This window comes from Lathamus discolor, chromosome 5, assembly GCF_037157495.1.
Source record: "Lathamus discolor isolate bLatDis1 chromosome 5, bLatDis1.hap1, whole genome shotgun sequence".
Taxonomy (NCBI): Eukaryota; Metazoa; Chordata; class Aves; order Psittaciformes; family Psittacidae; genus Lathamus; species Lathamus discolor.
In genome coordinates, this window is record NC_088888.1 from 113,693,263 (window position 1) to 113,719,955 (window position 26,693).

At 38.5% G+C, this 26,693-nt stretch overlaps 1 protein-coding gene across 2 annotated transcripts in view; it reads right to left on the reverse strand.

The window, feature by feature from the left end:
• The window catches only part of LOC136015767 (glycerophosphocholine phosphodiesterase GPCPD1-like), a 44,520-nt gene that overhangs the window by 15,514 nt on the left and 2,313 nt on the right, over nucleotides 1–26,693 (reverse strand). For both annotated transcript variants that reach the window (XM_065682171.1, XM_065682172.1), the window contains exons 2-12: nucleotides 20,499–20,584; nucleotides 17,978–18,062; nucleotides 17,044–17,128; nucleotides 10,413–10,488; nucleotides 8,565–8,606; nucleotides 7,160–7,283; nucleotides 3,443–3,689; nucleotides 2,219–2,381; nucleotides 2,004–2,136; nucleotides 1,704–1,758; nucleotides 243–335 (exon numbers count right to left, since the gene is read on the reverse strand). In XM_065682171.1, the coding sequence (XP_065538243.1) occupies nucleotides 243–335; nucleotides 1,704–1,758; nucleotides 2,004–2,136; nucleotides 2,219–2,381; nucleotides 3,443–3,689; nucleotides 7,160–7,283; nucleotides 8,565–8,606; nucleotides 10,413–10,488; nucleotides 17,044–17,128; nucleotides 17,978–18,062; nucleotides 20,499–20,547 (1,152 nt within the window). In that variant the 5' untranslated portion in view covers nucleotides 20,548–20,584. The remainder of the gene's footprint in view (nucleotides 1–242; nucleotides 336–1,703; nucleotides 1,759–2,003; nucleotides 2,137–2,218; nucleotides 2,382–3,442; nucleotides 3,690–7,159; nucleotides 7,284–8,564; nucleotides 8,607–10,412; nucleotides 10,489–17,043; nucleotides 17,129–17,977; nucleotides 18,063–20,498; nucleotides 20,585–26,693) is intronic.

The window sequence follows — 26,693 nt, forward strand, 5'->3', positions numbered from 1 at the left end:
CAGAATGCTAATCTCTATTGTTGTGGTTTAAGCCCAGTCTCAAACTGTGTATCTGACAATGCTGTTGCTGCAACATCAAAATAGAAAGTCCAACTTTCTTACTCTACTTCATGTACACAGTAATCCTACGCACTTATTCTCATTCTATCCCTTGATTCCCCAGAATTGTTTCTATGAGATCTTGGCATTTTAGTTTGTGGAATGGTCACACTTAAAAGATAAAATACAGATATCATCTTTACCTTTTTCATGGCCATACAACATGTGAGATCATGGTATACAATCGGCACATGATCTTTAGAAAGGTGTACATCAAACTCCACATATGCTGCTCCCTAGAGAAAGTTGAAAAATACATAGAAGAAAACAAAATCTCTTTATTTATGCACAAGGACTAGAGAACTGCAGAGCTGCCAAATACTCAGAGGTCCTGGACATAAACCAGAAGTTTAATGAAACTGGCTGTTACCAGTTAAATCACATTCAACAATGGATCAGAAATGACAAAAGATCGTATGGGAGAGTATTTTCATTACCATAACGCAGCTCTGATAAACCCTTATAAACCCTCTAGTAACCTTGAAGTACTGTAAACAAAGTATTGATTTCAAACAAAGGCTAAGATGATGTTTTTAAATATCGATACTGTCATGGTGCCCTTCCTGCTCTCCATCAAGAGAAGAGCAATTGCTACAGACTGGCAAAGCTTTAGTGAAATACTCCGCATAGGGACGACCTTCTGGACTCACTAGTAAGTAATACAATAATAGCATGTTATAACATGTGCAAGAGAAGAAATAGCTGTATCCAGTATTCTTCTTTTCAACTTCTTTTCAACTGTGTGTTATTTTCTTTTAAAAAGGAATTAAGATCAAAGTACAATCTTTTTGAAAAGAGGGACAGAAATAAGGACGTTAAGAAACACACAAATTACTCTTTTACTTATTTTTACTGTCTGTGCATTATTCCTTTGAAAGGCCTCCATTAATACCCAACAAGTTAAGCAGCAGGTGATCTCATAGCAACATCTTTATATGACTGTAACCACAGCTCTTTGCTATGAAAACAGGAGTTAGACAAGGAACCTCTGCACGTGCTTCTGACTTCAGCTACTCTGCTGCACTGTCTCACTGTCTAGATCAATCTTATCACAGATCACTTAAGTGACTGAAATTACTAGGAGGAATCACAGAATTTAAGCACCCGAAAACAGTATCTTCCAAACGTAAAGTCTTATCCTAGTATTCCAAATATTCGTTGTTCACTGAAAAAAAGGACTGTTTTATCCTTCCAGCTCAGCTCCCAAATCTCAATTTTGGACACCAGTTTTCGGTATTCAGCAGCCCCTGAGCAAGTCCTGAAAGTATGCCAACAGATCCAGCAGAGCCAAATTTTTACTAATTCATTCAAAATTATTCCAACCCTATGTCTCTGCAGGATTGAGATTAACGTTTTGCCTGTATTAAAACACAACCAGAAAATAATACACAGAAGTTCAGATTTTTTTGAGGACCTTGGGAATGAGAGTCTAACCTAGCTATTACTTCCCTTCCTCTCTCTGTTAAGAAATTTCCATGGTGATTTCTTGTAATTTTATGTAAGTATCATTATCATTCATTGTATTGAATAATGGAAATCAAGCATACAAAATAGGCTAGTTTTAACTATCCAAATTCTAGGTGCCTGCAAATGTGTGTACATACATGACTAGCAGCATTCCTCAAAGAGGCAATAGTGTTCTCTTGAACTTTAGCAAGTCTGAAATAACAGCAAAGGAAAAGATTTTATTAAAGGCAGCACAGCACAGAAGTCCACTGAAACAACAGAAATACAAATAAGAAGTCTCTGTTTTACAGAACACCCATATCTGATATTGAAGTGACTTAAATGATTATGGGTATGGGTTGCAGCATTTTGTTTTAAACTGTCCACTTCCTCAAGTGATGCCAGCGAAACTAAACTATACAAAATCCATCCCCAGATTAAAATGAAAATGAACTTACTTAGCTGTTGTTGTGGAATTGCCTGCTCCCCTGTGTCCAACATCTAAAGTTGTTCTTGGTTTCCAATACTTTGCATAGGAAGCCTCCATATTGCAAGTGTATCCCTGGATTGGCTTTATAATTATGTAGTCCACTACGAGAAAAATAAAAATGCTTCACAAAGATAACTTTACTTGGAGTCATCCATTATTCACATCTGTTTGCATCAACTGTACCTCTGACTTTTCCAATTGTCTTCCTTGGATTTCTGCTCATAATAGCAAGTGTAAGAATTCCAGCACTCTTTCCGAGTTCTGCAAGTGTAGATGACAGGAGGCAGGCAGAACCTACATGACCTGGAAGAACATCACCTTGTACTACTTTCTCACCTAAATCTTCCTAAAACAAAACAAAGGGGGAAAAAAATTAATCTATTGTTATACGTAGTTGAGAATTCTGAACAAACTCTTCTTCCCTTCTCCTCAGAAATACATATGTGTATATATATATATATATAGGCACTGCTGTAACAGAAATATATTGTGTTACAGCAAACACTAATTGCAGGCTAAAAATTGTTTAAGACCATGTTCCAAATTGCTATCAGAAATATGAAAATGTTGATGGAAATCTACACAAATCATATACAATTGTCTTTGAAAACTCTTAGATTTAATAAGCTTTCCACATCAAAATTGTGTGCATGGAATAGTCCATCTTCTTAAACGCCCAAGTCATATTTAGAAAAAACATGAACTGGAATAACATATATGCTTATAACAACATTGTATTCATTTGTAGGGAAGGAGAAGGGCAACTAACATGCAGAACACGCACCTGACCATAGTCAAGCTCAGGAACTATGGAGCCACTTTATAATTGTGAGCCTAAGTGACCTTAAGGGTATTTTTAGACTAAAGAGAGAATGCTTAAAACTGTCTTTTATATAAACAGCATGAAGGGACAAGAGTTGTTTTCTTTTTAAAAGAACTTTGAATATTAAGATATTTTAGGGAAAAAAGAGTACAACATAACAGAAGTAGTAGTGAGAATCTGCAGCTATCCAGTTTTAATTTGCACTAGTTCAGAGAAATCTCTTAAAAACAGATAATGTAACTAATTCATATACAAATTGTTCAGGTTCAAGAAGGATAAGCAAAACCTGGGTAAAATACAAAAATCAAGCCAACCTAACTACATGCAGCCCTAGACACCAAGATTTGAGTCTATACCAACTTCTAAATAAGCATAAACTGTCAATCTTTCTGTGCCCTATTGAGCAGACTCACAAAACCTTTCTGCAAAATAGGGTAATAGCCAAGACTTAAAACTGGTGTAAACAAGTCTAAAAAAATCAAGATATCAGGCAATAGCCCTATCCCAACAGTGAAATCTTCACAGCAATTGACTCTTAACTCCTAAAGGCAGACCTGAGCTGCTTCATGGCGGTAGAGACATACCTCAAAAAAATCAAAGATTAATTCCAAATTATCAGGCTCCATGGTTTGTATTGTGTATTCTATCCATCGGTCTGGCTGCAAAGCATAGCCACAGTCTGGCTGAGAGTGTCGACATTTATATTCATTGTTACTTATTAAGGAGAACTCCACAGTGTTTGCCATTTTCTGAGGGACAGTAGGGGATGTTTTCTCTTGGCCCTCTTCATCATCTTCATCTTCCTCTAGACCTTCTAGAGTCAATTTTACTCTACTCAACCAGAAACACAAAACAAATGGTTAAATCACACGAGCATCTTTAGAAACACTAGAGAATGAGAAGCTTCAACAGAAGTTCATGCAACACAATTCTCAACAACACCACCTACAGGACAGTACTGTATGCAATGGGCCCTCAACAAGAGTCAGCTCCCAGCTGTTGTCTAAATCCTATTTTAGTTGTAAGTGCTCAAGCCACTTCTGAAACTGGAACTTGGGTAAATGTGAAAATTGTACTAATGGTCTGAGAAACAGCCCTCCACCAAATGCAATTTGGGCTCCCAAACAGATGGTCTTTCTCTGCAGACTGACACCCATAATGCCAAAAAGCTAATGAAAAGGACTGAAAATAGCAGCAATTGCCAAGATCAGTATCTGGATTCTGGTAGCTGCTGGTAAGTGCACACACCCAACTTTAAGTCTCTTTGAACACCAATTAAGGCAGATAGATGTATTCTATTAGGCATTAATAAGATAGTCTATAATAATCAGTAAGTCCCTTGAGAAATCCTAAATGATCATTTAACAGTAAACTGACTGTAATTTCTGAAAATTCCTGGACTGATTGGAATAAGCCTCCCTGTAAGACTCAGAATGCATTATTATACAGAGCAAACCTTCCACACAGAATTAATTATGCCAGTGATGGAAGCATATATGAGTAATCCAAATCCCTTTCTGAATCATTTAAGTAGCAGATGGAATAGAGAGTTATTTAGTAAGATGCTAATTTACTAGTTGATTATCTAGTTAGATTTAGTCTAACTAATCTAGTTAAACTTAGATTCCAATTCACTAGTAAAACTGAAGTTGTATCTCAAAGAAATAGTTATAATCACATAAATCCTATATACAAAGTCCACATTCTTAATACCCTCTTACAAAAATGAAAAAAAAAAAAAAAAAGAGGTCACAACACAGATGGTCCACCAAGTGACACTGCCATAGTAAGTGACAGTCACAAAAACTACCCGGGCAGATCAAACTTTTTAGGTAGAACGCAGATAAGAGATTGTCTAGTAATGCATCCAGCTTATCAAGCTTGGATTTCAACCATCTAATTTAGACAAGGATCAGGCTTCAGAAACTGCTCTCTACCTGCTGCAACAGACAGGGAAAAGATGCAAAGAAACTCCTGTTTCTAGAGAACAGGAGGCAAGTATTAATTACGACTGAAGTTGTACTAAATAAATGTTCCCCTCGTTGGGAGGGGGGGCAGGAAGTCAAGTGTCAGACAGCAAGAAGAAGGAACACAGTACAGAAGTAAACTCCCAGGTTAACTGAGCAACCTATAAATCACAAAGATAGCAAGCTTCAGATCCCAGAAATTTAATCACATAATGGTTAGGGTTGGAAAAGACGTTAGGATCATCATGGGCAGGGACACCTCCCACTAAACCATGTCACCCAAGGCTCTGTCCAGCCTGGCCTTGAACACCTCCAGGGATGGAGCATTTTACCACTTCCTTGGGCAACCTGTGCCAGTGCTTCACTACCCTCACAGTAAAGAAACTCCTCCTTATATCTAACCTGAACTCCCCCTGTTTAAGTTTTAACCTGTTACCCCTTGTCCTGTCACTACAATCCCTAATGAAGAGTCCCTCCCCAGCATCCCTATAGGCCCCCTTCAGATACTGACAGGCTACTATGAGGTCTCCACACAGCCTTGTCTTCTCTGGGCTGCACAACTCCAACTTTCTCAGCCTGTCTTTATACTGGAGGTGCTCAAGACCCCTGATCATCCTCGTGGCCCTCCTCCGGACTTGTTCCAACAGAGAAGTTCTTCCTGATGTTAACGTGGAACTTCCTATGCTCCAGTTTACACCCATTGTCCTATCACTGGATATCACTGAAAAAAGCCTAGCTCCATCATCCTGACACCCACCCTTTACATATTTGTAAACATTGATGAGGTCACCCCTCAGTCTCCTCTTCTCCAAGCTAAAGAGACCCAGCTCCCTCAGCCTCTCCTCATAAGGGAGATGTTCCACTCCCTTAATCATCTTTGTGGCTCTGCGCTGGACTCCTTCAAGCAATTCCCTGTCCTTCTTGAACAGAGGGGCCCAGAACCGGACGCAATATTCCAGATGCGGCCTCACCAAGGCTGAGTAGAGGGGGAGGAGAACCTCTCTTGACCTACTAACCACTCCCTTTCTAATGCACCCTAAGATGCCATTTGCCTTCTTGGCCACAAGAGCACATTGCTGGCTCATGGTCATCCTCCTATCCACCAGGACCCCCAGGTCCCTTTCCCCTTCGCTACTTTCCAGCAGGTCAACCCCCAACCTGTACTGGTACATGGGGTTGTTCTTCCCCAGATGCAAGACTCTGCACTTGCCCTTGTTAAATTTCATCAAGTTTCTCCCCGCCCAACTCTCCAGCCTGTCCAGGTCTCGCTGAATGGCAGCACAGCCTTCTGGTGTGTCAGCCACTCCTCCCAGTTTTGTGTCATCAGTGAACTTGCTGAGGGTGCACTCAGTTCCCTCATCCAGGTCATTGATGAAAATATTAAACAGCACCGGTCCCAGCACCGACCCCTGAGGGACTCCACTAGTCACAGACCTCCAGCTAGATTCTGTGCCATTGACCACAACTCTCTGCCTTCTTCCTTTCAACCAGTTCTCGATCCACCTCACTACTTGATCGTCAAGCCCACACTTCCTTAGCTTATCTATGAGGATGCTGTGGGAGACAGTATCAGATGCCTTACTGAAATCAAGAAAAACTACATCTACCGCTCTACCATCATCCCTCCACCTAGTCACTTCCTCATAGAAGGCTATAAGGTTGGTCATACGTGACTTCCCCCTCATAAAACAGCTTTCTGTCCTTCTTATGTTGAAGACACCAGAACTGTACACAGTACTCCCAAGTGAGGCCTCACAAGAGCAGAGGGGCAGGATCACCTCCTTTGACCTGCTGGTCACGCTTCTTTTGATAACAGCCCAGGATACAGTTGGCTTTCTGGGCTGCGAGTGCACACTGCCGGCTCATGTTAAGTTTCTCATCAACCAACACCCCCCAAGTCAGGTGGTTGCAGGGTTGCTCCGATCACTTCTCCATCCAACCTGTAGCTGTGCCTGGGATCCCTCTGACCCAGGTGTAGGACCTTGCACTTGGCTTGGTTGAACTTCATGAGGCTTGCATTGGACACCTCACAAGTGTGTCAATGTCCCTCTGGATGGCACTCCTTCCCTCCAGCATATCAACCAAACCACATGGCTTGGTGTCATAGGCAAACTTCCCGAGGGCGCACTCAATCCCACTGTCCCGCACTAATTTAATGTCATCACATTTATTTCTTTTTTTCCAAAGTGCTTAAATATATGCTAATTGCCCTGACAGTCGATCCCTATTGGCAACCAAAAATTGATTTAAAGGCCACATTAATTAAGTAAAAAAGCAGCACTAGTACTGACAACTAACATGAGCTAAACTGCAAACTTAGATGAGCAGACTTACCTGAACCTTGATGTTTTAAATTTCTTCTTGGATATCACTACAGGTGGTTTCTCAGAATAATGCAGGCGTAATCTTATTTCTGTTTGACATGTCAGCCACCCAGTGTCCACAGTTTCAATACCATCTAGCAAAAATTAAACAAAAAGTAGAAGACTTTAATAACTTATTCTAGGGATATCTATATATTTTAATATACAAAAATATAAATACAGTTCTGACACCATCTTCCAGATAATCCTCATCACCTGCCTTTTTCAATAGTATTTCCAGAGCAATTGTTGAGTGCATCTTTTCATCTGCCTTTGCTGAACTACCCAGAACAGACAACAGATACTGCAGTTGTTTGCTGGCTTTAAAGGGGATTAAATAGGAAAAATGATCCTTGCCAGCTTCACGTGTAAACTGTCTGCAGGAGATCACTAAGTATTCCAGTGTTAATTTTATTTATGGTATCAAGGTCTAAATCTCCAAAGGTAGGCATAATATTCCCTTATCCTGAGATCTCTCAATACATGGAATAACACTGACAGGAACTCTGAAGATTCATACGCAATTCGAGACTCCCCATTTCTGCCCAGATACAGGTGTCAAATTAGCTCATCATAACTAATGCCAGTAAAAGTATGCAGGATAGGATATAGCAACAAATATGATGGGGAAACAAAGCATGGAGGAGAATCCTCAACCTCACCATCAGGAAAAGCAAGCCTATAAGCAGGATGTCCAGAAAGACCAGGCTGCCAGACCAGGTGCTGGAGCAGACCCCGCAGTTTTGACGAGTTCCTAGCAAAACTTATCATTCAATCAGGATATGAAGAAAAATGGCAAAGCTTTAAGGGAAGTATGAGACATGATAAAGATTTAATATATTTAAGTATGAGACAAGATAAAGAGAATTACCTCAGGCACTACAGGATTAAGCATTAAGAGTTGGGTTAGAACTGCCGACATACGCATGCACAAGAACATGAGGTTTGAGCTTATGAGAGGTTTTGGCAGTTATGTGGCTAACTGAAGAGGCGGATTGTGTACATTTGGTGTAAGTGATAATACTTTTGTAGGCAAGAGTTTTTTTCTAAGGCTAGGTTCTAGAAGAAAGCCAAGTCTATTCTGTATTTCCAAATATACATGCTCATGATCTAGTGTGCAAATTTCAACCTTGAACACCATCATATTGACAATATTTAAACTCTTCCTAGCAGCCTTTCATTAACTTTAGAAGGGTTTACAGCCTGAGTATGAAGTCACAAATTCTAGGTACAAAGATAACTATATAAGCAGAGAAAACAATCACTTATAGGCAATTTCTGTCAAAACTTTGTATTTCAAATGTTTTTGAACTACAACACAATCTTTTTAAAATTAAATATATGGTTAAAAGTAAAGGTCAATATATTTCACTTACTACAGATTCCAAAGTGCCCATCGTCAATAGTAATTTCATTTTCTAGAATTAAAAGGAGGGAAAAAGAACAGAAGAAATTAATTAATATCCACATTACAAAGAATCATTTCCAAGTTATACTAATTCTACTTGTCCATTTCACTTAAAAAGTACATCTAATAAAGTAGGAAAACTGAAACAGATGAATAAGCATGTTTACTGCAAACATCTGTAAAGCTTTTTCCTAATTTATGCTTTTTCTTAGTTTCTGCAAGAAAAAACAATCAACACACAAGATGCCAAGATGCTTTACCTACAGTTATCTGACCTGAGAAAACCAAGAAGGCTGCACGATTTCCTAGTCTGCTGCTGTATTTTGCTGATATCTACATCCTACTAGAATCTAAGATGCTTTTTCTTGTTAGTGTCAAAGTTTCCTGCAAGCATACAAGAAAGCTGTGCTCTCCTGCATATTTATAGTTAAAGCTTCTAAATCAATTAAAATGCTTATTCTGTTCACGCAACAGAAACCAACCTAGGATAAAATACTCAAACCACTCATTTCACCCTTACTTTTATCCTTACCCTCCTCCTAAGTTTTAGTAACTGAAGTCTTAAGGCACTAAGTAAATTCACCAGCATTAAGAGAATTGCACTAAGTCTAGAACTATACATTTCTCAAAACGTCTTAATAAAATCTTCTCTACAGCCATTAATCCCATCTTTTTCTAAGAAGAATTATGGGCCCAATCTCAATTTTTAATAACCACAGGCAACAATTCAGGATCGTCATGACCAAGTACTAACACCTTCATTTTGCTGCACTTTCTTAAAGACTGCTTATTAAGCACTGTGTATTACTTAGGGAGGGAAAAATTTCCTAACTGTTTGGAATGAATTTAACTCAATTATAAAGTCTAGACCCTAACAGAGGGTAGTCTGTCTCCCTAATCAGTTACTGACAGATACACAAACATAGTCTTGTTACAGGAATAGAAACACAACTAATTCAGTTGAAAAAAAATAAAGGGGGGGGGTGGGGGAAGAATTATCTTGGTACTATTCATATTTAACAAGCAGTTTCTTCAATACCACCTTCTCTCTAGAAGGCTTATTTTTTTTCAATGTATCAGAAAGTATTTAATAGATATGAACTCCTAAGTATGGAGGGAATAACCTTTTTCATGCCCTAGGAAAGACAGCGCGTAAAACATGCCATCCCATAGCAGCATAAGAGATGTAAATTACAAACTACATTCAAAGGTTATTCCAGTCACTCTTCAAAGCCAAACTTTTCCCCTGCACAGAAAAGCATCAGGAACTTGTAGGCAAGTCTGCATGCCACCTTTTCTTCCAGCAAAATAAACTGCAGCTTTATTGCTGCGTATTTAAACCCATTCATGTTTCTGCTTAAATTAATCTATTTACTTCAGCCTAATTAAGAATTTTTGCCTTAAATTTTTACTAATGAAATGGTAGTTAAATAGAAACATTAGTGACTTCACACCCTCCCCCTCCCCGCATGTTCTCTGAAAAAATAATATGGATCCTTAGTCTCAAAGAATTAAGCTTACAGAAAATTATTACAATTCCAAATTAGAAAAAAAAAGAAAAATACAAACACACCCAACCCACATATCTTAAGGATGGCAGTAAAGAGCTTCATGTCCCCTCCATTTTTAAGCCACTTATTTTTATACATATAGTTTGAGAGTAAGGCCCATGTTGCACAAAGAAAAAGTTTATACTTTGAAAACATTCATAAATTTACATATTTTAAAACTATAGTTATCAATCCTTCTAAATCAATGCGCAGCATATCAGCAATCTTATGCATATGCCTCAAACAGATGCAGTTGATGCCCATACCTAAAGGGGTAATTGATCGTGGTTGTAGATGAGTCTCCCACGTGTGAACTATGACTTCGCAGGGACCATCGATAGTCTGTAATTTAAAAGTTAAATGTCTGCAATAATTTCTTTTGTTAGATCTGATTTTCTATCCATGAAGCCGTTTGGGATGGCTGTGAACTAAACTTACAGATTTCAGAAAGAAAAAGTACAAGAAAGAGAAAGAAAGTGGGGGAACAAAGAGAGAGAATGAAGGAGAAATAAAGAGAATAGATCAGGCTTGTTTCTTACCCCTGCAACTGCTGATGACGCTATCTGATGCGTCAGGCATACATATGACAAAGCTTGTGACAAAGTCTGACAGGGTGAAGAATTATAAAATCTTTACTGCTTCCAGCTACTCCACTGGACTACTTTAGTTTCCTTCAGATACAAAAAGCCCCAGACTGTCTCTGAAGTCACTCAGCACGCTTGCTTTTTTCGTAAGGTATTACAGCAACAGTTTAGGAAAAAATATATCCCACATCTCTAATTCCAAACATCACTCAACACCTACTCATGCAGTTAACAGTTGCAGGGGTAGCTTCTCCCTCAAAATTGCCTTGACTAAGTCTATAGAACACCATTTCTTTATTTGTGGCACAAAAGAACAAATTATTTACCATCTAATTAAAACATAAATACTTGATCCAATTGGGCAGCATTCCATTGGAGTAGGATAATTTTAGTAGGATAAATTACATACTTCCACCAAAAAAAGAATTACTTTCCCTGAAAAGACTACATTTGTTGACAGACATAGCCAAGACTCAGATAGGTATTCAGAACAGTAACTTAATCTCTTCTTCCAGAACAATTTAAGTTTGAAATAGCTTTCTAGATTAAAGCTTTTAGGTAACCACTGGGTAACAACAGAAAAACCATGGCCAGTTCCCAGCTCAGTCATCCCAAGACGTTTCCCTTAACACTGTGTGGTTGTCACTATCAGTCACAAGAAACACTGTCAAATAGCTCATTTTGGTGTTTTGGGCCTACGTGACTCTATTTCCAAAGAGAGTTGCTACTAGTACCAGAGTCATATAAGCTTCAATGCCAACTTATCCCAGTACTTCAGGTTCCTGTTTAAATAGATTTTAGATCAACAAAGACATCGAGACACTTCAAACTCAGCAGTAATTACATAATTACACAGTACCATAATGCTTTATCTTACAAATCACTTAATCAATTCTTTAGTCACAGATAGGATTTCTCGACATATCTCAAACACATTTAATCTACTATGCTTTTGACGAGTTAACAGCAAACACCAAATATTCAGAAAGTACTCGATTAGATGGGTTTGCTCTGTCTTAGCTGAAAGCAATTAATTTTTTCTGAAGAATTCAGAGACAACTATCCTTAAGGATCATGTCAGAATAGAACACATAAAGTCATGCTTTAAAGACTGAATGCATGTAAATATGAACAAAATAAGATGATACTGTTGTTCTCAGTTTATTCCTGTTATAGGGCAGTTTTACTTCCCATCCTCTCGCTGCTGCCAGAATGACCACTTCTATGGACTTCTAGAAAAGTAACAAGAAGCTTCTTTTCCCTTCTTCCACAGCAGATTCACACGTGAATGTCACAATTTCAGTTTTTGCAGGTGAAACCTGCGTTTGCCAGCAGGGATGGTATAATTTCCTAACGCCGTCGAGGCCTGCAAGCTCTCAAACAGCAACTCCCATGAACACATACAGAACTTGTAGCTTGTGAACCTGGTGAATGCAAATCTGTCCTAACATGGATTAAGTAGTTTTCTCCAAAATGTAAGCAAAGGTTTTTCCTTGTAGAAACTCCCAACCTATTGTTTTAAAACAACAATACCAGGTTATTTCTGTAAATGTATGTTATTGTAAATGTACGTGTTAATTTTAGGTTCTAAAGCTATGAATGAGAACTCAAGTAACATTTTTCCAACAATAAGCACAACATGCTGGATACATGCAGCAAAATTCATCCCCTGGAAGGAATACAGGGGCCTGATCATGCAGTCCCCAAGACAACAGGGATGTTGATTTACTTGAGTGAGTCTAGAGGAGGCCACAAAGATGATCAGAAGGCTAGAGCACCTCTGCTATAGAGACAGGCTGATAGAGCTGGGCTTGCTCAGCCTGAAGAAGGGAAGGCTCTGGGGAAACCTTGTAACAGTCCTCCTATACCTAAAGGGAACCTACAGGAAACCTGGAGAGGCACTTTTTACAAAAGCATGTAGTGACAGGACAAGTGGGAATGTCTTGAAACTGAAAGAGAAGAGATTTAGATCAGACATTAGTAAGAAATTCTTCACTATGAGGGTGGTGAGACACTGGCACATGCTGCCCAAAGAAGCTGTGGCTGCCCCATCCCTGGCAGCGTTCAAGGCCTGGTTGGATGGGGCTTAGAGCAACCTGGTCTAGTGGAAGGTGTTACTGCCCATGGCAGAGGGCTTGAAACTAAATGTGTTTAAGGCCCATTCCAACCCAAACCATTCTGTGATTCTATGACTTAATCCCAGAAACCCTCACTTTCTATACTAAGAAAAGCCAAGGAAATTACCTGGAAAAAAAGGGCAGTGGATTAGAGAACAGGCACAGATGTGAAGCCTCTAACAATCCCTGCTCAAGCCATCTTTCTGTTTATGGGTGTTTAAATAATGTTTTAATCACATGTAACAGAAGTCAGTGCTACAACGAGGTTAAGATCTGATGCAATGTCAATGCCATATCCTGACCACATCTGAACAACAGGCCAGTTCAGATCAGCCTGTAACAGAAGTTAACAATGTGTCATCAGTGGTCATAGTATGGTAAGGTTACCTAAACAGTCAGCCTCTGTTAGGGCAGTTTCAAAAGGCCAATCCAAATCAAGCATTCCAGTGGGCAGTACACCGACATTATAGTAGGGGGCACTGTATGGCATGGACCCCTCTCTACTAGAACAGAGATTTTTCTTTTTAAAGCAAATACATAAAAAAATATGCTGCTTGATTTGTATTTAGCTGAACATCTGATGCAATTTTAAAGCTCTTAGAAGACACTCAAGAATTTCCTTGCATGAAGTGCTTGTGTGCTCAGTACAATTAAAACATGAGAGCACTTCAGCAGACATTTAAATCGTAATTCAGGAGGCCAGTTCCAAACTTCCTGATCCAAGGCAACATAACAGAGTAGGAATTAGGGAAAAGAAAACAGGATCTTCAGAACACTACCCAACTACTTTTATCCAACTGCACTTCTTAAAACTATCGTGTCAAGAACATTAATCTACTTCAAGAAGACAAAACAGCCAAGCAAATTACACGGAACTGCCAGTGCAGGATTTTTGACAAAAATCTTGATGGATTTCTGTACCATGTAAGAGACAATAATAAAGCACAAAAGCAAATGTCAACCATCAAGTCATTCAGCCTTTGTAAGGAAACAGCACATGTAAGTCACCTGCCAGAAAGCCCTGAGCTAAATAGAGATTTTTTTAGTTCTAGTATTTTCAAGAACAGTTTAACACACAGTCTGCTATCTCAGTGCATCATGGCATAAGTGTTCCTTTGTTATTATCAGGTTAATGGCTTATTAGTTTTTAAAAGCTTTTCTAAGGTAGTCTGATATTAATTACTGAGTCTAGACCTACGTTTCACCTTTATTACTATATTCCACACACTAAATGGATTTGTTTACATTTTAGAAAAGTAAATTTAAGCCTCATTTGAAGCCTCTATAATTAAGCAATATTCTCATGAGTATGAAAATGTTCACAGTCTAGTTTTAAAAGTCCTGCTACATGCATGGATAGCTTAGTTATTTCATACTTCCCTTGAAATAAGTAACCTAAACTTGCATGCTTATTTGCTGTTGGGGAAAAAAAGGAACACAGCTTAACAGAGTAAAGTATGTATTTACCTTACTGAACTTTTCAAAGATGTATGATGCAAATGATACATATAAAAACATTCTCCTAAAACATATGGTATACAGAAGACTTAAATTCCACACGAGAGGGGTTTTGGTGTTTCACACCTCCCTTAAATCCTAACAAACAGGGTATGTGTAGAATAAAACGTCGGAAGATCTTTACAATAAGACAACTGATACCAGACTATGTCTAAGGAACAATCAAACCTTAACCAAAACAGTTTAAATTACTGTCTTATTTCATCAAGTAAATGTATTTACTTTTCTTTTAAAATGCTTAAGATGATTTATAATTAATAAGTTTACAATACAGTAAAAGCTCTTGATATGCAGGAGCAAAGACTTGCACCAATTTTATAGTAAAATGCTCTTTGTATATACATTAATTTATACAAAAATTCTATAAATTTCACTATATTAAGTAAAAAAATTATGCAAGCACAATCATGCTAGTATTGAAGGGTTTCAGTGCAAACAACCTACACAACATCACATTGTACTATCTTTCAAGCAAAATAATTTAGCAGAGATGAAATGACTTTTTAAGGGAGATGAGGAAAATGCTTTCCTATTTGCTATCATTGCAGGGGGGTGGTGTCCCAGAAAAATGTGATTATATTTATTTTCACATCTAGTTTGCAGCAGTATTTTCAGTATTTTGAATAATATGAGAACTATTTCTCTGTGTAACTATGGATCACCCCTAGCTTTGCCACCACATCTATCTCCAGCATCCTCACAGATGCAGCTGATCTGGAAAGAAGGAAACACTAGCTTCAACCGGATCCATCTTCAGCATGATTTACTCAACTGTGGTGTCAAATTCATATATTCTGACTTCAACATATTCAAGACTATTCAGAATAATTTAACTTAGAAGTACCTTTTTCTTATCAGAGTTGTTAATGCTGAAGTTTTCCATACAGCGTCTCATTTGCACTATACTGTGCATTATATTTCTGTTAGAACTAAGGGATCCCGCTTTTCCATTTTTCCCCAAAAAAATTACAAAAAGGGCAATAAAACATTGTAGCTGTTAATTCTTTTCTTCCAAAGAAAGACTTTGTGTTATAAGAAATAAAGCCCTATGCACTAAACAGGTACATCACTAAGTGGGTAACCATTTACCCTGACAATTCACATTTTGTTTTGCAGGGTAGTTTTCTTTTTTTGCTCCTTTTTATATATAGTAGTTGTTTATGCTGTATTCCATAAAATTTATACTTACCTTGGCAGACTCTGCATCACACGGTACATAAAGCGTGCACGATACAGAGCACCTACTTAAAGAAACACACTCACCAATACATATTGTAAACTTTTTCAAATGTTAAAACAGTAATTGTGTTGTCTATGAGCATGTTTTCTGCCCATCTGTTCTCACTAAGCATGCTTTTTCTAGTGTGCTGTTGCTTACATTTTAAACTTACAGGCATCTGCGAAAAATGTAAGAGCTGGTAGGCTGTAAGAACTGATCTACTTTTGGTCTCAGAAAAATCTGTTACTGGCATTCCCTTCTTTTGCCTCAGAATAACAATTTAAACAGTTTCAGATTAGATTGTTTCCACATGCTGTAAAAGACAGAATTGTGTTTCATTTAAAATTAGTATCCTTCAGAGACTATACCTCTGTCAAATTTCTTTCAGTGAAAGAAAGGCTAGTCCAGCCGACACACACTTACACACTCTCAACACTAATTTAAAATACATAAAAGGTATAACCCAGATGATTCTACAACTTCATCGCACATATAGCTACAACCTTCATAATCCCAATTTCAATGAAGAACTAAAACCCTGGGTGAATAGCTACAGGATGTTAACAGAGTAACAAATACAGCAAAGATAGCATTAAACGGCTTATTTCTTACCATTATTATTTATTATTAATATTAGAGCAGTGCTTATTTTCACAACTTAGTCCAACATTTTTCTGGATGCAATCTCATCCCTAGTCTGAAGGGTAAGTAGTCTGAATCGTACTTACCCAGCACAATTGTTATACACCAGAATACTACCACATACATTCAACTCACATGCAATTCTGACATCAGTACCTGCAAAAACACATCTGGGTCTGTCTCCTGGGTTCCCCCTCACCTCAATCATGCAAACACCTATATACAAACCTAGACAAAACACTGAGATGCCCCATTCCTTGTTTCACCTTTTCACTCCAAGAGATTAACACAGGTTAATTATGCAGCACAAAAGCTAGTTAATACTTCTCATGCTTCACCAAAAAATTTCCACAGTAATTTTAAAATCTGTAGCAGATTTGGCAAATTTAAATCCACCTGCTCACATTAGCCATTTTTCTCTTGCTATCACTTACTTCCATGTTAGAGACCCTTGCTCTGCTGAAGTCCATATTCAATTATAAATGTACAAGTTGTTATAGCCGTACTATAACTAATGAGAACTTCACCATATCACTCAAGCTTTCTAACCATGTCAGGCATTTCACTATTGCTGCAATTTTTAACACCCTAACACTGGTAAAAGATAGACAATTTAACAAAAATAATGGCATATGGTCATGTATTTTCAGAAGTGAACTGCTTGTATTTCCATAAGTGCTTTAATGTCTCATATGTTGCAATTTGAGATTTATTTCCAAAAACTCAAGTTTAACTCAAAAAATGCTTTTTACTTCAAATAAGGGATTTTTTTTATACTAGGGATGAGCCAACTTAAAATAGAAAAGGTTGTACATACCTTGGGTTCTAGGAAGTACCCTTTAAAATACCGATAACAAACAGGAACTCCTCTAGGAAGCTGTACGGTAGCTTTCCATAATTCCCTGTGGGGAAAAAGAAAACAAGAACAAACCAGTTTCCAAATACAGGCTAATAGCATCTCAGACATATGTCCATCCTAAGTAATATTCTAAAATATAGTTTGGCATACTGCTGCAAGAAAAATTTTTACAAGGTAACAGCCAAACATGCACAAAGCACAATAAACACACTGAAATTGCACTTTCTAGTCCCATGATCTGAAGTGCTCTAATGGAACAAGAATTCTCATCCTCATTTAACAGATGGGGAAAACATGATGAAACAATTCAGGAACTCATTCAAGATCACACAGCGAGTCACTGACGGAATTATAAATATATCCTGAAAGCCCTATTTTCCTGCATCATACAAACAGTGACAGGCTGGGTACCATTTTAAGATAACACTGAATTCCTCTGCTGCATTTAACTTTCTTCTCATACAGTCATGTTTATATACATACAACCACTTCTCCGTATCTCTTTATAGCTACAATATGTATTGTACAGGCTAACAAAAAATAAACATTATATGATTCTGTGATTATAAATGTCTCCTGTAATTTCCTGCATAGTTCTGGGACTGAGAATTACCCATAGCAGTTTCTTGCTCAAAATGTCTACAACTAAACTACTGAAATATGCTAGTCCCAACGGCTGAAGCATCATTTGTAAGCAGAAAGGCATACCCAAGTTAAATATTTTCTTAGACACATTCCTGAACATACAAAATGTTCAAAGGCAGTACAAGAATTTTACTAACCGTAAAATTTTACTCATTAGCTTACAAACTCAAACCCAGAATAAGTCTGTTGCTCCAGAACTCCAGCTACTTCAAAGAGAACAAATAAAACCCCCCAAAACCCAACTCACTGGTCATCAGTTTGGAGGACCACTGCCAGCTGTGGATTCCAATTTCCCAAAGTACTGCAGCTCCCACATATTGCAAAAACCTCTCCTAAAAAAAAACACAACCCAAGCAGAAGAAACCCACAATTACCATTACTTGAGCATATGTGGAATTAAGAAGTACATGGCCAAATTGTCAAATATTCTAAATATACACCCCAGAATCATCCATGTAAGCTCCCTCCTCTTTCTCGTTCAGAAAGGCATTTTTCCCCCACCCAAAACAACAGCATTTTCTTCACCATCATAAGGATCTCACCGACAGAGGGGTTAGGCTTTTTAGTTTTGAGGAAGTTCTTATGCCTCTCCATTTATGTCCATTTTTTCCAGTTATACATCTTAATCTAGGAAAAGATACCACCAGAATGGCTTATGAAAGAAACCTTTGAAGACCTAACAATTGGGAGGGGAGGGAAGGATCTACAAAAGCCAGGAATTAGGTAGGATAGTTTGTTCCTAAAAAGTTTACTGAAATAATTTCAGAGAACATCTTGATCTACAGCACTTTTTTAATACATTTTTTTGTTCCAATTTATTGGGGGGGATTAGATTTAGCTTTTTGGATGCTCACTGTAAGCAGACATATGTAGACAAAGACCATCTGTATGTTTACTATATAATTCACTGCACACAATTGCCTAGGTCAGGCGCTTTACCTTTTCCACTCTGTACTGAGGCATACTATGGTTTGTTTTTGCAGGGAGGAGATAAAGGGGAGAGGAAAGACCACTTAAATACTACACAGTTAGAATTTCTGACTGGAGATATTAAAGAGAAGCTAAAATTCTTTTAATATCCCTTTAAAATAGCAGCATTTAGTAAACCTTAGTGTACATGCCAGCTAAACTCTGCAGTGCCATCTAAATTATATTCCTCTTAGTAGCAGGTGGTGAGAACAGTTTTCTAGCCTTCCATTTTTAAATGAACATGTGTGAACCCCTAGTGAATACTTGTCACTCAAAGTATAAAGCACAAAAGGCAACATTTGAATAACATGCAGTCACCCCTAAACTCACTTGGACAGCTACACTGCAAGGCTGAACCAGGATTTGTAAAATGCTACTTACATCATCCCAGGAAAGGCACAAATGAAATGCATCATAAACTGCAACTGCCTTTCCAAAGGCAATTCTAAACTCAGTGGAGTTCGGTTTTGTGTTTTAAGTTCAGGGGTCTTCAATTTCTCCCCTCCCTTTGCCAGGTAATCCAGCGCTGCTGCTTGCAGAGTTCATTCAGCTATGGCAAAGAGGAAGCTAATCCAAGGCTCCTGCCCAGTCTCAAAGCTTGCAACAGCACCACTGACGTTGCAATCCCTCTGCTTGGGCCAGCTCTGTTGAGAAGTGTATAGACAGGAGCTAGAAGCTCCAGGTTTTCTTTCATAAGAAAGAATCTTTGGCCACCTAGCAGCCTCTTGGTATGGGACTATGTCCTGATGGAAACCTGAAGGAGTCACAGCCAGTAAGCACTGACCCTCTTCCTTTTGCTACAACGAGGTAAAAATGAAGCAGTGCATGTCACAAATATGCAAAAGCCTTATGTCAGTTCATCAGCAATGTTGACTCTCAGAGTGGTTTGGCAAGAGGGAGTGAGTCAAAGCATTATTCCTATGCTGGTGATGCTCTTTCCTCCTGCCAGTGAGCCTGGCTTTGACATCAACAGGAAGGGACAGTGATGAGAACACAGGGAGCAGGTTAGTGCTCAAGGTAAGGGCTCCTGTCTCACCAACTAACTACTCACCATGGTGATCTGCCAACCAGTATATGACATTTCTACATAATGCCAAATTTTGCTTTTTGTAAAACTGTTGATAGCTCTGAAAGCCTCTCTTCTTCCACAAGACTGCATCTTGCCACTGCTGCATCTCAAAGCTCTTCTTCCCAAGTCAAAAGCAGCAGTATCAATATTGTCATAAGCAGAAGCAGCCTCCAGCGTCACCTCTTTATGCTATACATATGGTGAGTATTTCCAGGCAATTCTTTGTAACCTGCTAGTGAGGCAGGACCTATTTCTCCCTAATTTTACTTTTTTTTTTGTTGTGGGTGGATATTATCAGTACAAGAGAAAGTTACACACACAAAGTCAACTTTGATAGTGCCAGTGCCATCACAACTGTGGAAGCAAGAGACTAAAAAACAGAACAGGCCAATGCATGTTTGGCGAGCCTGGATCAGAACATAAATACTCATTTCCATGGAATAAAAAGTTACAGACAGAACACCACTTTTAAAAATAACAATTTCAGCATCAAAATCCCTAGCATACTATGAAATTGTTGTTTGAAGAAAAAGGTAAAAATTAATTCCCAAATCTCATTTTCAAATTCCTATGTGATTTTTTTTAATTAATGTATTATATAAGGATTTATTTTTGTGTTTGAACTGACATGTCTTTTTTCCTCTGAGGAAAACAGACAAGGAAGCCTTTCAACATTAAGTTTTCTTCTACTTAAACCACATATAAAAAGGAGAAATCATGATTTAAGTACCTGGCACTGATGGTCCTCTTACTGCAAAAGTGACTTGAGAAGAGGTCATAACTGCAGAACTTTCGCCTCAGGATGGTTAAAAACTCCTGTAGTGGAAGGAATAAAATATTGCATTTCAGGAACAGTGCACTACATCTGTTGCTGTCCTAAATAGGAGGAATCAAATCCCACCACTTACAGGGAAATGGGCCACTAGTGATGCTACTGTGAGTGAATAGTAAAATAGAGAAGTCCTTAAAACCAGCAGCAGACACAGAAAACAACATCCAGCTGCAGAAGACACTGTTGCAACACTGGCTCAAGAAAAGAACTACTAAATCAAATACCATATGGAAGTATCAACATCATGCAGCATTTATCAGTGTTAAGCTTTTTCAAAAGCCAGTTTTGACCGATTTTGCTCCCTAAGAGGCCACTGGAAATTATAACACATTTAAGATTATGACCTCTGGCAAGCAGTATCTTCTGACTGCCTCATCTATGCTATTACTTAGCATTCTCTTCAGAACACAAGAAAGGTTTCACAGACAAGCACTACCACCTTCATGGTGGTGTTCATCATCTTGGACTCTACTCCCCTACCTACCAATACTGCCAGCTTTTCACATGGAGCACCAGTAACTAGAAGCACTAAGCAGTCTTCAAAACACTGCAGCAGGAAGGGACTACCTACAGCCAGGACAGCAGTGGGAGGACTGACCCCACTTCAATTTTCTACCCTCCTCCAATACACAGTAACTTGATGGGGAAAAAATAGCTGGCAGAATCCCACTCTCCCCATTACAGCAGAAACACTATTGATGTAATATATCTTTTTGTATTATTTATGAAATCATACCAAAGTCCAAGTCTGGTTGTTGCTAGATTAACTGCCACCACACAAGTATATTCCTTTGGACATGGGCTACAAAATAATCATACTAATTATATGCAAAATTAACTTTGTAATGCTCTCAACTAATCCATTTCTTTATATCACTGAGGTGTGGGGGTGTATGTGTGTTTTTTGTTGTGGGCTTTTTTTGGTTTTGGTTTGCTTTAAACCAAACAACTAGAACATTTTTATTGCTGTTTTTTGATCACGGAGAAAAAGCACTTTATTAGAACATTTTTATTGCTATTTTTGAATTGGAAAAGGCACTTTAGTACAATGCTGGTTAGCAATCCTTTAGTAAAAGCTTTAATAATAATGGCAAGTAAAACTAACAGCACTATATAGAAAAAAAAATAAATCTACCTTTCACTAGCTCTGCTCCAAGCCCTTGTCTTGAAAGGGCACAGGACAGTTTAACATATGCCTTGAAAACAAGGAAAGCTACAGAAAGTCAGATATACCAAGACGGGGGGTGGGGCAGGGGGGTGAAGCTCATAATCAATCCCCATTCCTCCTGGGCAATCAGAGTTAGTTAAAAGATGTTTAAACACCTACAGTTTTCTTCTGAATCTTCTCTTCCTCTCAATCTGTCCCTTTACTAACTACTGCTGCCTTTATATTCCTTTTTCTCCTCCCTTATGTCATTCTCCCCACATTAAGGGAGATGACTTTTCAGTGCTAAAACTAGAGCAAGAAAATAGCAGCAATATAGATGCTTGTGGTCACATATTCTAATTCTGCGTGTAATCTTTCACAAGTGAGATTTCTGCAAATGATAAAATCCCAGATTAGTGAAGCTGCGAACAGTCTCAACTAACCTGAATTCCATGAAGGGCACACCTTTTATGAACTTTGTCACATGTGTGTCATTAGGTAGTCTGTGCATTAACAGTGACACATTCTAGCATTTATTTTTAGCAGTTATATATAGACACAGAAGCACAGCATGTTTCAGTGCTGAAACTAAAATTGGACTTGTGAAACTGGTCCCATATGACATAAAAATGCTCAGTTTAAAGCAGAGAATATAAACTACTAGTGTGCATTTACTATGACACTGAATAGTTGAAGGCCCTGGCTGTGTTCACTTAACTTATCTGGACACCCTTTAACTGCAAAGGCAGAAAAGCCAAAGGGGATATGAAGTAGGCAAAAATTCCTAGCCAAACACAGCAGGTAAGTGGCAGATAAAGCCTGAAGCCACTTCCCCAAAGCAAGAATAGGATTTTGCCTTGTAAAAAATGCCATTTCCAAAGCTAATGCAACACAGAATCAGAGAATAGTTGTGGTTGGAAAGGACCTTCAGATTACCTAGCTCCAACACCCCTGCCATGGGCAGGGATACCATACACTAAACTATGTCACCCAAGACTCAAAATCAAACTTGACAAAAGCCGGCATGTCTGCCTGCCTTCAAATTAACTGCCCATCCATTCCGGGAGAAAAAATAATAATCTGAAACCCTGTTAAGTCTATGAAGCTTTTAGCCTATTTTGCAAAAATTCTGTGCACTTACTTGCAAGACATCTGTGGACTTTTTTAAGCCACCTGGCAAAAGATTTAGTTTTCTATATAACAGTAGTTAACTGTATTGAGACTTTGATGAACTGATTTTCTACAGCTGTCTAAAATTCTGCTCAAAAGGCATTTTATCTCCAAGCCCCACTCAACCTGCCTAAAGGATGTATATCAGGAGAAGAAAAATTCTGGTTTACATCACCAAACGCAGGGCCAATTTTTCTAGGAGAACTGCAGCTACAGGTATTGCACTTACATTCATGTTTAGGGTCTAAGTACTACCCCTCATTTTGAAGAAACATCTTTTCTTGCAGAAGCACACAGCAAAGAAAATAGATCAGCTTGATTCATTAACAAAAAGCATACATTGTGTATTACCATACACCTATAAAGCGTTCTGTGCTTTCAAGACACAATACAAAAATGCTTTATTTAGGAATAAAAAAGCGTAAGTTCAGCTGTCTAGCTACTGATGGTTCCTTAAGAAAGGGAGTAACTTAATTCCCAGAGGGCAATGGTAAGATATCCTACACATTCAAATTCTCTGGCCGGTAGGTGTCAGGCAATCTTTTAAACCCTACTTTCTTCCTTCAGATTTTCAGCATTGCCCCACCGAAAGAGCTGACAAAGAACAATAAAATCCCCCCCACTCCCCACATCTGTAAAAATGGACTGTTTGGGAGAATGCAAAGACTCCTCAGCTTGAAGGGGTCATAACTGTCTCCTTAGGGGAACTGAAACAAGAAGAGTTATATTGAAAATATTAAACATTTCCTAATCAGCAACTATTAGCAAAGCCAACCAAGAAGATTTACAAACTAGAAGTCCTTGTGCAACAACCATTTTAAACCTAACTTTGGGTTCAAAAGTATGAAAGCTGTACACATCTGCTACAACCACACGCACCCAAATGCTACCTGAGGTGCAAACAATTGCCCCTCATCCTGGGTCCCACTTCCTCCCTTTGGTCAGCTTTTACAGACTGCAACTACATGCAAGCAAGAAATGAACACCTGAATCTAGGTCATTTCCTCATGGGAAAGAGGTCTCACCCAGGTAGACAATCACACAATGGTATCAGCACTTCACTAAAACAATAAAACAAAACCCCCAAAGTGTTTCTTTACCTCGATTCTTGCTTTTCCAACAGAAACATGTTCTTTCCTCTGCCATGTCACAGTTCAACTCTCTCTCACACTCTCCTCAAAACAAAGCAAACCCTTACCTTTCAGTCTCTGGAGGCTTCCCAAGGAGATGGTGAGTGCACAGCAGCAGCACTATGAGTCCTGGGGCTGTACTAACCTGCCTTTAAAAGCTTGACTCAGGTAACCCTGCCCATCAAACAACCTCACCCACAGGCTATCCGCAAGGCTTCCAGAGCAGGGGCAAGATCAACAGCCTGGTAGCTAAGGTCACATACAATCTTGGTTTCCCTGCTACAACACAAAGCTCTCCTTACAGTCTTAGGAAGAAAAGCAACCGGGAATGCTGTAATTTTAGAAATCCACTTACTTGCCTTTATACACCCAAAAGACTTTAAGCACCCAATGAAGACTTTAAGCACAGTACCCAGAATGTTGAACAGAAGAGAAAAAATGTGCTCTTAGTTCTAATATTGCCCATAAAGCTGTCCTTTCACAATCTCCTCCTCCTCATGGGCACCTGAAGGAGTACAAGAACAACAGGAGCTGATGTATCTCTCTAAACAACATTAAACACAAGCTCTCCTGTTCTGATTCTAGAAGGGCACTTCTAAAAGATGCAGGCCAACAGCTGTGGACCCCTAAAGGCGCTTGGAAGAAGTGAAAAGATGACATTTCAGACACTCCTTCTGGTATAACACAATCAGCTACTAAACAGCACAAAAATATCATAGCTCCCCTCTAAAAGGAAGTAGCAAAGGTCAACATGGATGGGCAAGACAATTTTTCACTGTAGTCAAAATATACCAGAACATAGACTTAATAATTCCAAGATCGAAGTTCATCTGAACTTTGTGGCTTACAGGTCTGGTGGTATACAAAAACCCTCCAGATTACACACACACACCCTTAATTTCCTTAACCTCTGCAATATATTTTAAGAGGTATTAATATATTTTAAGAGGTATTGGCTGCTTGCTGTCCTATATCTCATACTCAGTATTTCAGGCTTAGATAAACATACACCAAGTAATCTGTGACAATCCTGCAATATAAGAGCCTAGCTTGCAAACACTGAACAAATTTTAGACTCAAAAATTCAGAGCATTCATAAAGCCAGATGACACACTCTCTCTTAGCACAAGAGAGATCCTAAATAGCAACTCAAACGGGTTTTTGAGGATCTGACTTATAATGGTGTAAAGACAATGTCTGAGACAGGCTTGAAGTATGATGTGATCATTTTTTTCTACTGCAGAGACTTACACAGCTGAAGGCCTTGAACTTTCTTTTTGCTGTATTGACAGAAGGCTTTCAAAATTAAGCAACTATATTGAGGTAGATCTGAATGAAAAACTGACTTTATCAACAGAAGTGGCTGTAAGGGTTGCAGAATGGTTGGTTATAGTTAGCAGTAGAAGGAAAAACATACATAAACATCTAATGGTGGAAGAGAAGGGAGACAAATCAAGCCTCAGTAAATTCCACACTAGCTTTCTAAATTGGAGGTACCCACAGGGAACATTTCCATTAACTAATCAGAACTTGCAACAAAAAAAGAGAAACAAAATGCTGCTCTTTTGGTACATAAGTGATCCAAAGTTTCACAAGTTTTATCCTCTCTAGGATGCAGCAAATGGGAGTGGAAACAACTTCATTTAAGCTCCTAAAATCTAGATGATCCAGGTCATGAGACCAAGACCTTTTGCATGGACTTAGCCCATTGAGGATAACCAGCATCTGGCAACATGCTGACCAGAAAGCCAAAAAGCAGCAGACTTACACAGAAACATACTGTGGGACATTTCTTCCCCTCAAAAAGCCCCAAAACACTATCCAATAAACAATTAATAGGAATTTCTGATGTAAGGTTATGAACCCAAAACTCTATTGGGTAACATTAAGTATGACTGGATAATAACATAGATTTTTCAGTGACTGTAAAATACAACTTATAAAAGTATCTTTCTAATGGGTGAATTTTTAAAAGATATTTTTTAAATATAAAGATACACATTTATAGGTACTTAATGGCATTTCTCAATTAAAATGAGACAACTTGGTACCTAGGTGCCATGATATTCCTGGAACGCATTTTAATATTTTCAAACATCTGGTTCTTACTGTAAGAATATTTTCAACCACTGTATTACTGACTTTGCTTAGTTATCTGCAGAAAAATAAAAACCATCTGTGCACAAACAGGTTGTTCCATACCATTAGCACACATTTCATCACAGATCACAGTGCAGACTACTGGCACTGCAAAAAGCAAACATAAGCTCAATGATTTCAAAATATCACTCCCATTTATTTTTTGCACTCAAAGATCAAAAGGGTAAGGACCAGAAGGCTGCATTATTTTTGCTTTTGTTTTTCTGATTTTAAACAGGCATTCTCCACCTTAAAAGCAGACTTATGAGACATATCAACACCAAGGAGAGGTCTAGTGCCAGCCTGAAGCAGGGAAAAGGTGCCACAGTATCAGCCAAGTCATTAGACATCTGAGAGTGCATGCTGGCAAGAGTGGGGCCAATGCAGGGCACCACAGCTCCCTGCAACCTGCCTCAGGAAGCCTGCGTATGAACACTACCTCGCACTGCAGGACAAGGTACTGCACTTATATTCTGCCTCCTTGAAAGCTGTACTATATGCAGCAAC